Source organism: Eubalaena glacialis, chromosome 15 (assembly GCF_028564815.1).
Source record: "Eubalaena glacialis isolate mEubGla1 chromosome 15, mEubGla1.1.hap2.+ XY, whole genome shotgun sequence".
Lineage (NCBI taxonomy): Eukaryota > Metazoa > Chordata > Mammalia > Artiodactyla > Balaenidae > Eubalaena > Eubalaena glacialis.
The window spans coordinates 9,141,071-9,159,478 of NC_083730.1; the positions used below are offsets into that span (position 1 = coordinate 9,141,071).

At 34.4% G+C, this 18,408-nt stretch overlaps 1 protein-coding gene across 1 annotated transcript in view; it reads left to right on the forward strand.

The window, feature by feature from the left end:
* TMX3 (thioredoxin related transmembrane protein 3) overlaps positions 1-18,408 on the forward strand; it is a 43,990-nt gene that overhangs the window by 8,732 nt on the left and 16,850 nt on the right. The window contains exons 4-9 of the mRNA XM_061168857.1: positions 491-614; positions 8,177-8,222; positions 9,776-9,856; positions 11,645-11,744; positions 12,435-12,512; positions 14,819-14,885. Of these exons, the coding sequence (XP_061024840.1) occupies positions 491-614; positions 8,177-8,222; positions 9,776-9,856; positions 11,645-11,744; positions 12,435-12,512; positions 14,819-14,885 (496 nt within the window). The remainder of the gene's footprint in view (positions 1-490; positions 615-8,176; positions 8,223-9,775; positions 9,857-11,644; positions 11,745-12,434; positions 12,513-14,818; positions 14,886-18,408) is intronic.

The following is an 18,408-nucleotide window of genomic DNA, read 5'->3' on the forward strand; positions in this document are numbered from 1 at the left end:
CCAGTCATCCTGATGATTCCCCACATCTTACCAGTGGTTACGCTTAGAACAGCAGAGGCTGTTCTGTGTTGGAATTTTTGTAATAGAAATAAATTGATATTTATCATTAACACTTAAGGGGTGTGCATATGATATATGAAGTGTATTTGGTGGTTTAATTTTATATATAACATGGACATACTTGGGAGCAGAGATGCTTTATTGTAAATCATCTACTTTAAATAGATATCAGTAGTCATTTAAACTTAAAGTAGTATCAGTGTTGAGGTATATCCTAGGAGATGACCTGTCTAGGTTTGTGTATATGTGTGTTCTTTTATTTTGAAACCACTTTAAAAATTATATTTAGACTTTTTGTCTAAAATAGATTATTATCCAATCATTTAGTCAAAAAGATTCTTTTAAAATTAAGATTGATACCCAAAGTAGCACAGTATCTTAGTGGTTTTTTCTCTCTCTCTCTCTCTCTCTCTCTTTTTCTTCAAACAAGTTTTATGCACCATGGTGTGGCCATTGTAAAAAACTGGAACCAGTTTGGAATGAAGTTGGTCTCGAGATGAAAAGCATTGGTTCTCCAGTTAAAGTTGGAAAGATGGACGCTACTTCCTATTCCAGTAAGCATCTACTCAGTTTATTATTCTACTGTTCTCGTAATGAAAGTGTTTTAATTACATGAAGCAGTATTCAAGGTAAGAGGAAGAAATATATATATATATTTTTTTGCTCATGTAAAATTAAAATTATCTTAGAGATTTCAGACTGTATATTTTATGAGTTAGATGAATTAACCATTGAATGTGTAATATGCAGTCTATGTTAATCTTATACCCAATATAGATGTATGAGCCATTGTTCCTATTTTGAGCCCACTTGAGATAATCAGTTGCCTGAGACAGCCACAGAAATTTGAGTGTTGAACTCTTGATATTGCTGCATGGCTTAAGAGTGAGAGTTTGCTGTCTGAGTAGCCTGAATGGCATGGTAGAGGAGTAACGGGAACTCAAAGGACAAGCTGAGTTAGGATAAATACAAGTTAGGATCGGGAAACTGTTCACATTAGAGAGAATATTAAAGCAAAATCATAGAGCTGAAAAAGAGTTTAGTGAGTCTGTACCAAAGACTAGAATGTCTTCGAGCAGAAACTGGCAAACCACAGTGCTGGACAGTCTGGCCCCCGCCTGCTTTGTACATACAGCTCGACTGGAACAAGTCACTCTCCTTTGATTACCCTTATTTATGGCTGTTTTCATGTCCCAGAGGCAGATTCAAGTAGTTACAACAGAGACTGTAGGCCCCACGAAGCCTAAAATATTTATTATCAGACCCTGTACAGATAAAGTTTACCAACATCTGTCTTAAAGGATTTGGGAAAAGGCAAAATTAAGTTTAGAGAAGTATGAGGTATCACACAGATTTGGAAAGAGCATGGCTTCAGAAAGTAGATCAAATACAGCTCTGCCTACTACTTTTGCCCTGTAGCACGGGGAAAGTTTCTTAACGTCTCTAAAACTTTGATTTGCACACGGGTAAATATTTAATTGTAATGAATTTTTTATTGGTTGTTTTGAGATTAGAATGAGGTAGCACATGTACAGTCCCTCGTAGTATGCAATAAATGTAGGTTCCCTTTTCCTTTAATTAATGAAGAAAGTAGAAGTATGAAATGCAAAATGCATATTTCATTTTAGGAAATCAGCACTGTACTCTGGATATAAGTTTGGAACAAGACAGACGTATGTTTTAAGCCCAGGTCTATCATCTCTTACTTTTGTGGCTTTGGGGAAGTGCTTAACCTCTCTTAATTTTAGTTTCCTTGTCTGTAAATGAGAGAGTGATAATTCTCAAGGTTGTGAGGACTGTATTAATATTTCTTATTCAAAACCCCTAGAACAATGGCTAGTACTTATAAGGTGCTAAGGGATAATACCAGATTTTAAGAGCCTCTCAGGTGGGACAAAGTGTTTTGGATTTTATCAGTTGTCAATTGAGAGGTAATACACATTTTTGAGAAGGCATATGATTTGATAAATATGTTTTTGAAAAGAAGAACAGATGAAAAGAACAGTAAGAGACAAAAAGATCATCTAAGTGGACTTTTGTATGCATCTTGGTATAGGGTGCTGGGAGGGCAGACTTGGGTGGTTGGCAGGGCAGTAAAGAGGAAACAGTAATTCTTATAGACATTTGCAAGGGTTAAATCACGGATGTGCTAGATTGGCTCTGGTATAAAGAAAAACAATTGAAAATAATAGTGTAAGATTCCTAGCACAATTCACATTGAGCTACATTACCACTGGTTAAATGGGAAAGAATAATACATTTAATTTTGTGTGTGTTTTCATGTTAGCAGCTGTTTTGAATTTGTGGTATTTTGCTTTATTGATGTTTGGGAATATGGGGAACTAGAGTGCAGGTGAGATGTTAGAGCTGGAATTATTGAGTCACACAAGTGAATTGCTGCGACTTTGAGAGGGGATGAGATCGATGGCAGGAAGTTATCTTAGAGAGAGAGATAAGATAATATTCTTGAGTTGGTATTTCTTGAAATAAGCTTTTACAGTGTTTAAGAAATTATTCCTTTTAACTGTTGTGAAAGTAAATTCTTGTGTCTAGGCATATATGTTGATTAGACATGCATACACATACATGCGTCCATATAGTCATTCATTTATTTCAGTCAGTCAAAGGATAGCCAATAAACATAAATAAATTGTCTGGTGTTTAGTGTTTGATGTCAGTGATAGATGAATTTTTCATTCTGTTATAGAATCAAGAAGATGTTTTATGTGCTATGGAGAAAAGAAATATCATCTTCCTAAAAAAAGTAGTTAAGTATTCAAAAACTACCGTCTAGAGATTACAAATAGATTTTTGGCATATAATTCTTAAAGTTTTCTTAAATATTTCAAGGCACCTCAAATACAGGCATTTTAGTAGAACTTGGAATCAAACAGGTGAAGAAATTGAATTGTTTTTTCAGGCTAGCTGTTGGCAGTATTCTGCATCTAACTATAGAGCACTAAAGGATTGGTTGTTTTGTACATGTTTCTTCCGTCCCCATAGGTTGCTTTTCAGACGCTTATAGCATCGGTGTTTCCCAGCGTTTACTCTGCAGGCTGCCTGCATTAGGATTACCTGGGGTGCTCAGTATAAATTCAGATTTCAAAGGCCCACACCAACCCTACCAAGTGCAAATCAGATTGAGTCATAAGAATCTGTATTTTTAACATGGACTTCAGGTGATTCTGCTGCACACTCAAGTTAGAGAATCACAGAGTAAAGTATTATTTTGATGGATAGTTATTTATAGGATCTCAGTTTAGGGTGGGATAGGATTATTCAGTGATCAAGTGTAGAAAATCTCTTAGACTGTTTCATGGTAGCTTATTTCTCAATCATGTAATTGCAGTGATTGAAATAAATGCCATCATACTCAGTCCAACAAATTTCTGTGTATAGAAGTTTTGAACAGGAGAGATTTGAACTTTCATGATTTAACCTGCCCTGTGTGTATCAAAAATTTCTTGATGCATGGTTTTAATTAATAATATATCAAATAACATTAAAAAGTTGTATAATGTCCAGTGTAAATTCACATATTATTTTAGCCTTTCTTTTTCTACATATTCCTCCAAAAATGAGCACAAAAATTGTTTCTCATTCAAAAGTTAAAATGTTATGATGTTACCTGTAGTCATGTACTGATTTCTATTATGAAACCACTGAAATTCCATTTATTCCTCAACCTAAGTGTGACATCATTTTATAGTAAAGATCATATTTTATCCCCCTTTCATGTATAAACTTTCAAGGGCATTTGGCCAATAACATTCTTATTCTGATTCTTAGATCTCAGATAGATTTGCGGATCAGTCTTACCTTTCTAGATTATCAGCCCTTTTAGTCAGTGACTATATTTCAGGGTTGCTCAGACGTGGTACTGTTGACCTTTTGGGCCAGATAATTCTTTGTTTTGGGGGGGAGAAGAGTTTTCCTATGCATTGTAGGATATTTAGCAGCATTCTTGGCCTCTACCCACTAGATGCCAGTAGCTCCCTCCTCTCCCCACCCCCTAAGTTGTGGCAACCAGAAATGTCTCCAGACATTGAGGGCAAAATCACCCCCTGTTGAGAACCTCTGCATTATTTTATTCCCTTCCCATGTTAGACACATAGTGACACTCAGTAAACACTAAGAAAAATAGTATTTTTGAGCTGAAAAGGATTTCAGGTTGAGTTCAACTCCTCACTTTTTCCCTCCTTTCGTTGTGCAGATGAAGTAACAGAAGGTAATTAGCAGTGAACTGACTTTACTAATTTCCGACATCAAAGTTAGCCGCAGAATTAGTCCCAGAATCCAAGATCACCATGATTCAAAATCAGGCCTATCTTAACCATCAAGTTGTTATCATTTCAAGGAGAAAACAAATGAAATAGGGAGCTTTATGCTTAACCTTATTTTCTGAACATATAAAATTACAAAATTTCAGGGGAAGTTATTCACGTTGCAGATGGATTCTTCAGTTTGTAATGTAATTGATCTCAGGTTTCTGTATAAACCATTGTTCTTTGATAGGAAAAAATAAAGAACAAAAGATTTAAACTCAGACTTGAGTTTCAGTATCGGCCCTGCTGCCTAATCAATGCTTGCTTTCTAACAAGTTACCAAGTCTTCCGAAGTATTAGCTTATCTGAAAGATAACATTAGCATCTGTCACCCCACCTCACAAAATTGTTTTGAGGGGTAGTTGAAGGCATATTATTGCCAGTTATAAGATATCTACACATGCTAGGTCTTATTAATATTTTCTGCACATTAGTGTGTCAGCAGGTAATTACTTAACAGTGAGGTCAGGACCAAGAATAGAAGAAAATGGACTCAGCATTTGAGCATCTGTATGTGCCGAACTCTCTGTTAGATTCTTTTCCACACTTCCTTGTTTTAAATATCACCCATAGCCCTACAAGATGAGTGGTATCCCCGGAAGCGGAAACAGAATCCAAAGTGAAGGAGCTTACACTGAGCTGCATGGACAATAAATGGAGACGTTGGAACCCTAACCTGGGTCATTATGTGCCTGTAACTCATGCCTTGCTGTGTGCCTCTTTAATTATACAATCATTTACATTTAGGAAAACCTACCTTTGAAGTTTTAGCAGTCATTGTCAGTTGAAATTCTGTCAGAGATGAAAGTAATGTTCAAAGAACCAAAGGGCTAAAAGGTGGGTGGTATCATCTCCATCTTATAGGTAAGAAAACTGAGGTCAAGGAAATTAAGTGATGGGGTTATGTGTGGAGCTGGGATTTTCTCTCTGAAGCCTATCATGAGAACCATAACGTCAGCTATAAAATACCACCACTGTATTTTCTCATTGATTGCATATTTCATTTTTTAAATTTGATTTGTGTACAAATAAATTTTACACTAAATTATGTAAGCAATTGCTACTGGGCTACACCGCCCCCTCCAGTCAATTTTATTAGTCTTTATATTTTGGCATTTTTTAATAAGGTTTAGTTGAAAGCAATAATGGCTGATATTCACCTGACTTCTTAATTTGGGATGGGGAGCATTAAGAACATACATTACACACATAATCTGTGTTTTTTCTTGGAAGAGGGCAATCTTAGTAACAGCAGTATTCAATTAGAATATGCTTGACCTGAAAATACTTGCAAATGATGTAACCAATAAGGGTTTTTTAAATTTTTTTAATTCTTGAATTTTATTTTATTTATTTTTTTATACAGCAGGTTCTTATTAGTCATCAATTTTATACACATCAGTGTATACATGTCATTCCCAATCGCCCAATTCATCACACCACCAACCAATAAGGGTTTAACACCAAAATATATAAACAGCTTATACAACTCAATAAAAAAAAAAAAAAAAAAAAACCTGATCAAAAAATGGGCAGAAGACCTAAATAGACATTTCTCCAAAGGAGACATACAGATGGCTAACAGGCACATGAAAAGATGCTTAACGTTGCTAATTATTAGAGAAATGCAAATCAGAAGTACAATGGGATATCACCTCTTACTTCTCAGAATGGCCATCATCAAAAAGTCTACAAATAACAAATGTTGGCGAGGATGTGGAGAAAACAGTTGTATACTGTTGGTGGAAATTAAATTGATGCAGCCACTATGGAAAACAGTATGGAGGTTCCTTAAAAAACTAAAAGTAGAACTACCATATGACCCAGCAATCCCACTCCTGGGTATATATCCGGAAAAAATGAAAACTCTAATTTGAAAAAATACATGCACTCCAGTGTTCACAGCAGCAGTATTTATAATACCCAAGACATGGAAACAACTCAAGGGCCAACAGACGATTAGCTTAAGAAGATGTGGTATATATATACAATGGAATATTACTCAGCCATAAAAAAAGAATGAAACTCTGCCATTTGTAACAACGTGGATGGACCTAAAAAGTATTATGCTTAGTGGAAATAAGTCAGACAGAGAAAGATAAATACTTTATGTTATCACTTATTTGTGGAATCTGAAAAATAAAACGAATGTGTATAACAGCACTGAAACGGACTCACAGATAATAGAAAACAAACTAGTGGATACCAGTAGGGAGAGGGAAGCAAGGAGGGGCAAGATAAGAATGTGGGATTAAGAGCTACCAACTAGTATATATAAAATAAATAAGCACCAAGTATATATTGTACAGCACAGGGAAATACAGCCATAATAACTGTAGATGAAGTATAATCTATAAAAATATTGTCACTATGCTGTACACCTGAAACTAATATAATATTGTAAATCAACTATACTTCAATAAAATGTGTGTGTGTGTGTGTGTGTGTGTGTGTGTGTGTATGTGTGTGTGTATATATATATATACTTGACAGAATAAGTCCTAAATTAGAGATAGGCACAAATAAATTATGTAATTTGTCTAAGTTCACATGATTGTTCAGAGGCAGAACCTGTATCTTCATATATATATATATACCAAGTTCCTATTTTTGTTACCTCTGTTGTTTGTGTTGCCTCTAATAACCATTGTTGATCACTGTCCAGAACCTTCTGGTCACCTCTCTCCATGCGTTTAAGGGAGAAGCTCTAGAGCTGACAAGGGAAGGAGGAGAGATTTTCGATATTATTTGCCACAAATTCACTTTGTCTTTATTCTTGTGTATTGATGGGGAGTGATGAGAAACCAAAATTAATGATTACTAAAGTGATGAGTAAATCAGAACTCACATATAGAGGTAGATATAGAGGTAGTTTTCTTATACCCAGCTATCATAAGAATATATTCTGGAAATAAAAGAAAATTAACAAAAGGAGAGATCATGTGAGTAAATACAGTATACTTTGCATATACTAGGATAAGTATAAGTATATTGTGTTTTGTCTACTAACTGAGAATATTTTATTTCTTCTTTCCAGTCCTAATTGCCTTGAATCTGTAAAGTAGTATAGTATTAATTTCCCATAGTGATTACTATACCTCTTAAAGTCCTAATTCTCTATTGTTTGCTTGTTTTCATTACTATTTCTCCTTCCCCTCAAAAAGATGCCACTGTAGTGACTGTGTCTCATTTTAATTAACGTGCGATTTCAGAATAATCTTTGAAATAACTGGAATTACTCTAGGTTATTATAGAAGCAGAAACTTTTAAAACAAGTAGATAAAGTTGCTTTTAGATCATATATTAAATTAATTTTGCAATTATGATTTATGTTTTTAACATTAAAATACAAAGCAGTTCTTTTAAGACTCAGAAAACACTAAAGGAAGAGACGGGCCTTTTTTGAAGAAATATTTGTCCTGGAAATGAAGTCAAATGAGGAGTGAGACTTTATTTATATATGTGTGTGTGTATATATATATTGTTTTTTTTAAAACAAGAATATCTTTTAAAGTAGTACTTTAGAGATAAAAATTTACTCTTTTGGCTTTTTTTTTTTGTTACAGTATTTTTGTGCAGGTCATAAGTTGGATTATTAAGTAATTATTTTGTATGAGAATGTCATGTTTTTTCTTTTTTGTATGTGTTTATATTCTTTTATAAGAATTGAAAACAGCATATCTATATGGGTTTGTATAAATATATATATATTTTTTAAGTAAAAGGCTCATTTATTACCTAGTTTCTCATTTTAAAAAAATTTAGAATTATTTATTCTTTTTCTTATCAAGGCATTGCTTCAGAGTTTGGAGTTCGAGGTTATCCAACAATTAAGCTGTAAGTTGAGTGTTGTATGTTTATATATGTGTATTTTTATTAGTTCACTCTACTTACATTTTATTACATTAATTTCTAGTAGCTTCCTTGGAGGACTGAAGATTTGGGTTCCACAGTTCTTTCTAGGTGCAGTGTGTGATCCAGGGAGAGGGACTTCATCCGTGCTTTTCTTTGCACTTAAGTTAATGTGTGGTTTATGGCTAATTCACCAAATGTGTTTTGAGTTTACTGTGACAGGCGCTGAGCAGGACAAGGTATACAGTTGTAAATTAGGAAAGCTCTACCCCTGAGGAGCTCAAGGGTATATTCTGTTTAACTTGTGAATCCTGTCTCCTAACAAATTTTACTTTTCTATAATTGAAATAGACTTATTTCATTAGAGATGAAAGAAAAGAGAATCAAATTGATGGATGTTAATTCTCATCTGTAGATGTTGATCACGTCTAAGACAGCATATACGGTAGAAGAAATATTGTGATAATTCTAAAGGACTTGTGTTTTATAATCATGATGTTATTGAATTTTCTCATGAGTTTAATCCTGATCTCATCCTTATTTCAATAATGTGGAGAGTTGAGGAATTATTTTGAAACTTATTTTTATTATAAAGTAAGTTATTTTAGTATTTTAAAATCTCAGATTTTAAAATTTGACTAATTTTAATTTTTTTATTTCTTGGATTTTGTGTTGGCCTCCCTTCCTTGCCCCACTGTTTAAAAATGTTTGCTAAGGGAATTCCCTGGCAGTCCAGTGGTTGGGACTCTTTGCTTTCACTGCTGAGGGCACAGGTTCAGTCCCTGGTCAGGGAACTAAGATCCCACAGGCCACACGGCATGGCCAAAAAAATAAATAAAATAAAATAAAAAAACACATGCACACACACAAAATACTTCCAGGGCAGAACCTTTAAAAAAAAAAGTTTGTAAGCCTCTTTGACTTTCTTGTGTTCAGTAAATTATCTTTTCTATTCTTTCTGTTTAATTATAGATGTTCTACTGTGCTTTCACAATTTTTTAAAAAATTTCAGTTAGTTGGACACAATTCATTGGCAGGCTTTTGGAAAATTATCTAATTTTCTAGAAGAGGTATTTTTATGCATTGTTTTACTCTTTAATCTTGGAGCATCTGTCATGTTACTCTGATGTTGTATTGCTTAAAAATTGGTTTTACCTTTACCAAAATACTTTTAATTCCCTGTCCTTTCACTTACTTTTTAATAGAGAAGATAGTGAGAATTAAGCTTTGATGAGTTCTTGACTGTGAATGTATATATTTTTCATTTATCAGAAGGTACAGACACAATGCAATTATCAAATACAGAGTAAAATATTTTCATGTAATTTTAATAAAATACAGCCTTTTTCTTTGCATTTTGGTTGTTGGTTCCCTGAAGCCAGTTATTGGCTGTTTTTTACATGATTATGCTACTTCTAAAACTCCACTGCATTTACTATTTTATTTGCTGTAATTTGTGTTACAATAGAGAGTGATTATCATTAAATGTGAAAACAGTTGAAATAATCTAAACTTTTACCCTATTTTCTTTTTTTAAGATTAAAAGGGGACCTGGCGTATAATTATAGAGGACCACGAACTAAAGATGATATAATTGAGTTTGCTCACAGAGTGTCTGGGTAAGTTCGTATTATGAAGGGCCTTTACTATATAATATTAGTATTTGCAAGTTAAATGTATTTGAGTAGACCATATTGAACATACATATTTTTAGGTGTTTAGCCTAAATAAAATTTGTCTATTTATTTATAAAGGAAAGCTAGGGTTGCGTAGCATATGCAAAGAGCTCCTCGAGAGGAATAAAAGGGTCCGTGATCTTATGTACTTGTTAGCCTCACATTTAAATTCACTTTGTGTATAGAAGAATATTTTCCCCAATGGATTTTTAATACATTTTCAAAACTTGATTACTTCTAACATCTTTGTGAATCTTAATTTTTTTATTATAATTTTGCCTTTGTACTGCCTGGTTTACATTCATTTATTTTTCTTGTTATCTAATTTCAGTTTTCAGAGAAACCCCAAAGTATTATATTCTAAATAAACTTGGGCTTTAATCCCTAGCCTTTAATACCAGAAAATGCTTTTCAGATGCAGCCAGGATATATTATATTGATAGCTTAAAATAATTTTAAGATAAATTAAAATATTGGAATGGATTTGTTGGGTGGCATGATACTATCTAGCTTAAATTATTTGAGAAAAGGCACAGAATTAGGAATGGTCTTTGTATATTATAGTTTGCAAAGCTTTAGTAAAGTATAATTTTCACTGTATTTTCTCATTGATTGCATATTTCATTTTCTTTATTTGCTTTGTGAATAAATAAATTTTTAGATAACTTCATACTACATGAGGGGGTTGCCAGTAGGATTATTTTATTCCCCTATGGTTTAAATTAGTCTTTATGTTTTGGCAGTTTTTAATGAGTTTTAGTTTAAGCTTAAGATGGCCTTCTGATGTAACTGGGAGTGACTCTACTGCAAAGGAAATTTCAAGAGTCAGTTCTGGAGTTGCGTCACTTTCTAGTTAATTACTAAAGTATTGAAATAGTGGCTAGAGTATAGTGATGCAATGCATTTAAAGAATTGTGTGTTTCGAAAATGTTTGCCTTTGCGGGATACATTTTGTTCTTTTTTGCAAATGTGATGGAGTAAAAATCTAATAATATAGACCACACTAAAAAAAGACTGCCTCTTAGCTTTTAATAGTATTTCATAAGTGATATGTTTTATAATAATCTTTGGTATAATTCATTTCTCAGTCTATTTGGCTTTGAAAATGACTGTATAATAAAACTTTTTGTAGTTTTGTTTTCTCTTCATGAGATTCTTATATGCTATTATGACTACCATTTTCCATTTTATTTTTCCTGAGAATAACATACTTAGGAAACATTTTAGATTTTAACCTTTATAGTGTGTTTTAAAACTAGCATTTAAATGGTCAGAGTAAGACATAAATATTCTAAACATAATATTATAAACTCCTGGGATAGTATTTCACAGTGTGTTTGTGTGAATGATCTTTTGAAAGGGAGAAAAAAAATAATTCTCATGCGGATTGTTTTGTTTGTAGCTGAGGATTCTAAATGGATTATAGTTCCATCTTTGCCTATCAAAACATTGGTTAAGATGATACTCTCTAAAGGGATGTATTTAAAGCTTATTTTTTAAACTGGTAGATTAAATTGTAGGTACTGTATTTTTATTATATGGATATAATAGTGGTCATGGGCCATAGTTTATTAGATTTATGTAGATTGAGTGATATACTTAAAATGCAATTCATACAATATTAAAACTTTGTAACTTTAGATATGATAGGATGACATATAAATAGGAGTAAATTATGTACTATCCTTAGTTCAAGTGCAAGTTTTTTTGTTTTGTTTTATTTTCAAACAGGGCTCTAATTCGGCCACTTCCAAGTCAGCAAATGTTTGAACATGTGCAGAAGAGGCATCGTGTATTTTTTGTTTATATAGGTGGAGAGTCACCTCTGAAGGTATCAAATGATTTTATTCTTTAATCCACAAGCACAGATATATTGTAATTTAATTTTCTGTATAAGGAGGGCTTCACCAAAAACTCAGGACTTACTTCACTCTTATTAGAAATACTTTAGTTCAATCTAAGTATTTCTATAATAAAAACACTTTGTCATATATCCTCTATAGTATTTGCCTTCATGAAACAGAATTGAGTAAAAAGTGGGTGGGTGTTGCCTGTGTTAGTATATTTCTTCTATTGACCTGGTTATTTAGATTTTGTATTGCTTTTTAGCATTTTGAGTCTTTGAGACTGCAACATGCAGTTTGAGTGTAAACTTTTTAAAAGCAAAAGCTCATTGTCTTAAGATTATCGTATGTATGTATGTTTGTGTTTGCATGTCAGACACACACCTCTTCCTATAATCATCATCAAATTAAATTAATAAGTATGAATTGAGCTTGTTATATTTAATGAACTTTATTTGAAGGCATATAAAAGCACTTAGTTACAATGGTCTTTTGCCTTAGAAACAGTTTATTTCATTTCCTTATATTTAATCTTTTCACATGAAAAGACTTAAGGTAGCTAATTGTGATGATACTACTTAGCAGTGATACTACTTGCTCTGAATGTTTAATGAGGAATGAATATTGATCTTGATTAATATTTAAAAGTCACCTTTTTTCTGTTCGTATCTTCACAGGAGAAATACATCGATGCTGCTTCAGAATTAATTGTATATACATACTTTTTTTCTGCCTCAGAAGAAGTCGCTCCTGAGGTAATATTTAAAGTTGGATTTTAAGTAGTGTATTAATTACTATATATATTCAACAACTGTTTGTTGTCCTTTAATTGTGTGCCATGCACAGTTTTAAGTCCTGGATTATTGATGGCAAGCAAGATCATCAGGACCCGATAGGATGGAGTTTACGTTCTCATGGGTGGGGAAGTGGACTAAATTTTAGTATTGTAGATAAGAGCCTTCTCTTGGGTCCTCAGACTGAGACAGTGGTCCTCGGTAAACAAAGCTATAAACAGGATATCGTAACTGCTCTAAAAAATAATAAAGGAGCAGTGTGATAGTAAGGACATTTAGAGGTGGGATGGCTACTCTTGATTGATTGATCAAGAAATGTCTGTCTGAGGAGAAAATACATCTGAACTGGGACTTACAGGATGTGAAGGAGCCACGCACAGATCTGTGGCCATAGTAAACCAGAAACAAGGAACAGACATTACAGATGGCCAAGATGAGAACCTGCCTGGCATAGTGGAGTAACAGAGCAGTAGCCAGTGTGGCTGAACTGCAGTGAGAAAGGAGATGGGAGGTAGGCAGAGGCCAGTGGAGGCCTTCTAGGTCATGGCCACGCATGTGAGGACTTGGTCTCAAGTTCATTTTAAGGACATTACTCTGTGCTAAGTGCAGAAACAATTGGATCAGGATGAGACTAGATCAGGAAGCTCAGTTGAACTCTTGAAGTAATCTAGGATTTAGGCTTGAAAGTTAGTAAGAGAATCAGGAAGAAGTGAAAGAATTGTATTTGGAGATAGAATTTTTTGAGCTTGTTCTAGAGGAAAAGAGGTGCATCAAGGATGACTTTTAGGTTTTTGGCCTGAACAACTGGTTAGATGGTGGTGTTATTTATGAGCTGGGGAATACTGGGGAAGGAACAAGTTGGAGTATGGGAGGAGTGATGGAGTTTTGAAGGTTTATTTTAATTTAAGTTGATGTATTAGGCATCCAAGTACAAGCATCAGATAAGGGTTTGGAGATAAGTCACGGCTGCATAAATGAAATAAACTTCTTAGACATGGGATGCAAATCTGGTGGGAGATAAGAGGGTCCAGGTCCTAACAGCAAAGGACAATGAGAAGAAATTGTCAGTAAAGTAGGAAAACAAGGTGAATGGGAAGCCAAGATAAAAAGTGTTTAAGAAAGGAGTGGCCAATCGTGCAAGATGCTGTGAAGCAACCAAGGTGAGGAGAGGAAAGAACCATGGTGTTTGTCCCCATAGAGGTTGTTGGTGGTTTTAAGAGAAACAGTTTCAGAGGAGTAATGGGGACAAGTGACTCACTGGTGTGATTTCAGAGACTGGCTCACTCAGGGATACCCTTGAAAGGGAGAGATGCTGAACACTGTGAAATACTCCCAGGGTACCTGTGTGGATGAGTTGCCAACCATGGGTGAATAGAGGCATGCTGGATGGTAGAGCCTCACCTGAGAGCTTTACCACTGCCCTTACAATAGTTATTTTCATGGTGCTGTAATGTAACCAGATCATTCTAGACCACCTGCGACATACCTTCCTCCCTTTTTAATCTTTCCAGGATAGCTGTCCTTATTTTTTTATTTTATTATTATTTTTACTTTACTAGTTATCTACTGATTTATTTGTTGTTATGCTCAGTATTACCATACTCATGTAGTAATTCTGTGTGGCTCACCTAAATTATATCTTTTCTGCTCTAATACTGATTTCTCTACTGTAATTTTATTATTTTGAAATAAGTACAACACAGGTATAAGAAGCAGGTACCCACTGAATGGATTCCTTATTATTGATTGCCATTGTAAGTTCCCATTCATAAAGCAGTTTATCGTTTAAGCGTGCTCTCACCTCTCAACGTGTGTTAGCAGATCTCACTCTCCTGACTCCCCAGTGAGGTGGGTGCTCTGAGTCCTTGATTCACGGGAAGCCGACTCCCCGGATGAAGTGATGGACTCATTGTTTCGCAGCCTGGGAGTGGTGTGGAGAACCTACCTATGCCGATTGCTACCTTAGCCCCTGCTCTTGCGCCGTTTCAGAGTGCCTCCTGGCCTTCACTTCCTGTGATATCTTTGAGTCTGTTAACAGCTCTAAGAATATTTCATGGTTTCACCATAGCAAACAGGGCACCGTGCCAGGGGGTGTATAAAGAGATATCAAGCCCAGTCCTTGGATCAGCTAGGGATTGACTGTGTTCTTTTTAACTGTTGGTAACTTTTTTGTGATTGTCATCATTGTGTTCTTTTTTCCCCCTGGTAACTTTCAGTGCTTTTGAACTCATGGCTACCAACTGAAATTTTTTTTCTGATTTTCGCAGTATGTGACCCTGAAAGAGATGCCCGCTGTGCTTGTTTTCAAAGATGAAACTTACTTTGTTTATGATGGTAAGTTCCAAAGTTTTAACTCATGTAAACACTTTATAATTACAATGTTGTGTCTATTATAGGGCTTAGGTGTTGATGAAAGATTTAGTAAATGCAGCTACTGCTTACATTTCCCGTTAGTTGAATGACTGCTAGGTTTTTCTTACCCTTCAACTTTAGTTTTTCCACTCAGTGTTCTTTCATTCTGAGTTTGGCTACAGTAAATTTCTTTTTTTGTCAGATCATTTGCCTTTTTTAGAAATGAGCCCTAGGCAATTTCTATACATTACTTAAAATATTCAAAATTAATTTTAAAAAGGTCTAACATTTGAGACACACAAAGATGTGAAAGAAATAAACCATCTTCAATAGTGGTAAAGCCCTGGGGTATTCTTCTGTAGCCTTTTCTCTCCCTCCCTGACAGAAGTAACCACCCACCTGCTATTCAGCATTTCTTTGTTGAAGCAAATACTTGGTCTATTTTTTAAATATTTTATTATATCAAACACACATTATAGTAAAGAGAATGCTAAAATAATAAGACTCTACATACATACCTGTCACCCAGGTGAGACAGTTACTAAGATCTTACCACGTTTGCTTCAACAATTTTTTTTCTTTGTTGAAGCATTTTGGCAAATCCCAGTGGCATTTCATCGCTATGTGCTTCATTATGCGTCCCTGACTATATGTTTATTATGCATTTCTTTAAAAATGTGGGCTTTTTGGAGTTTCTTTTTTTAAGATAACCACATGCTACTATAACACTTAAGAAAATTAACAGTAATTCCTTGGTATTATCAAATACTTACTACCAGAGTTCGCAAACTGGGCTTTGAAGTAGCTTAGGGCAGTGCAGCAAACTCACAGGGGCATGGGGAGATAGTTCTGATTTCAGGAAGCACTGAAACTCGACATCTGTTGGACAGTACACAGCCACTCAAAAGCAAAAGCGAATGCAAAATCTCACCTACTAGCGATGTTAGTAACATTGTAAATTACATACGATTAATGAAATAAAAAATTCAGTTTCTCATTCTTACTAGCTATTTTTCATATACTCAGTGGCCTTGTGTGGCTTTTGTTGGAGAGCACAGATAGGGACCATTTTATTCATATCAGAAACATTCTAGAGAGTTACTTTTACTGAACCAAACTTGGGTCCACTCTCCTGTGTGCAGTAAAGCCAATCTGCTGATGCCGGGTTGTGGTGAAGGAAAGGGCAGCTTCAGTGCAGGGCGCCAAGCAAGGAGTCCAGGGCAGCTAGTGCTCAAAGGCCAGGTGAGGGAGGGGAATCACAGGGTATGTGATCAGCTGGTGCACAGTCCTCTGATTGATGGTGAGGTAACAGCAAGGGCCGTGTCAGTTAACATTATCAATCCTTAGGCTCCAGTAGGCCTGGGGGATAAGTGCTCCTGGTCATCAAAACAACTCAGGAAATGTGCATCAGATACGGTTACATAAGCAGAGAATATGGGGGAAGGGTCGCCCAGGACTGCCCCTGAGGGGTCCTGCTCAGTCATATTATTTTGTGACAGAGAAGAAACTAGAAGTGTTTTGAGAGCTGTAAGCTTTGAGTTGCTTAAATGACTCAAATGAATAGAAGAATATCTAATAAAAGGAATATTTTGATTGTCTTGTTTTAGTCAAAGGAGCATTTTGATTGTTTTGACAGTAACATGAAGACAAAGCAGTTGTAAAATCTTACAGCTTCCCTATCTTTAGATAGATGTGAGGACCGTGTTTATTCCTTGATGTAGTATAATAGCCACCACTTACCTGTTATGTTTGTGCAGCAGGGGCTATCTATTTGCTTAACTTGACATTTTCATTTCATTCTCACCTGAATCTGGTAGTAAGGCAGATAGATAAATATCCTGAGATTACAGAGGGGGTAACTAAGAATGTTAGATAAAGGAGAGAGATATGTAGTTAAATTGCAGGTTCATTCCTTTGCTCATTCATTGGATATTTGTTGAATGGCTGCATGAGACATTGGGCTTAAAAAGGAAATTAAGAGGAACTTATTTGAAATATGTTCATATTTCATATTTCATATTTGAAATATGAAAATTCATATTCCATCCACTTATTCTTTATCTACACTCCTTGTATGATAAGCACTTAGTATATTCAATATATTGTCTTATTTGATAATTACCACAATCTTTTGAGATCAGCAGTCTTACTGTTTTATAAACAAACAGGATTAAAGAGATGGTTTTTGTTTTTTCCAAGTTAAAATCGTACATGGTATAATCAAGATTCAGCCTTCAAATCTCTTGTTCTAGTTGCATTATGAGTTTCTTAACTCAGAGAGCCATTTCGCTTTTTTTTGAAAAAGGCCTGATTTTCTTTATTAAAGAATACATTTAAGTCTAAATAATGGCTAAGAAGTGCCCTTCCCCATCCATGTTTCACATGTGGCCTCTGATGCATGAGAAAGAGAGGGGTAATGTGTTTAGCATCTACAGCTGTTTTGAAGGCCAGCATTTTCTAACCTGCAGTAGTCAGTTCTTAGAACCTGCCTGAAGTCTTCAGATAAAAGGTTACTTTGAATGCTTATCCTACTATTACATTGTTGTTAATAATTTCAGGAACAGTGGGATGGGGCTTAGGAGGATGGCTTAGTTCCTAATGAGTTTTAGATTTATTGCTTTTGTGAATAATCTTTAGAAAATTTGCTTTTGACCTGGAGTGGAGATTATGGCCCAATAATCAACTTCTAGTTTTATGTTTGTTTTCCTAATTCATAAATCCAAATCCATAAATACTTTCAGATTTGCATTATATTACTTATTTTATAGGTTTGATAACTTGAAAATGTTTTGTTTAGCAATGCAAGTGACAGAAAAAGCACATCTTTCAAGAAATCAGTAAAATCCAGTCTTCATCCATATTGGTAGGCTTTTACATCAACTTCTTTTTCATGCAGTTGTAATAATTTTTCAGAATTACTTCAGAATTATATTTCTAATCAGGACATAATTCTCTTGGATATTGTAAATGTTTTCTGTCTGCTTATCAGAGGAAGTATTTGATGTTGAAAAGGGCTGATATAGTATGTGTGACTTTATATGTGAGTTTGTTTTACATATGAAGGAGGGTTGTAAACTGAGGTCAAAGTGTCATAAAATAGAGAACAAAGAAATTGTAATAAAAATTGCCCATAATGCCATCATCTAAGAATAACCATCAACTCAGGAAAACTGTTTAATAGGAGTATACATATGCCTTCATTTTATCATTCTATCAGTTTTTTTCATACTTTAGTTTTTACAGAGTTACAGTCATGTTGTAATATTGTTTTGTTACCTGCTTTACCACTTAATTATTATAATTTTTTAAAATCTATAAATGGTCTTTCTCAACATGTACCATAATGATTTAAATTATTTCCTGTTTAGGATATTTCAGTTATTTATTTTTATTTATCTATCTTTTGCTATTTTCAGTGGTGCTATAATGATGAATTGTTTTGTGCATTAATCCTTTTTTTACATTTGATTGCTTCAAATAGCTTTCTAAAAATGAAATTTATGAA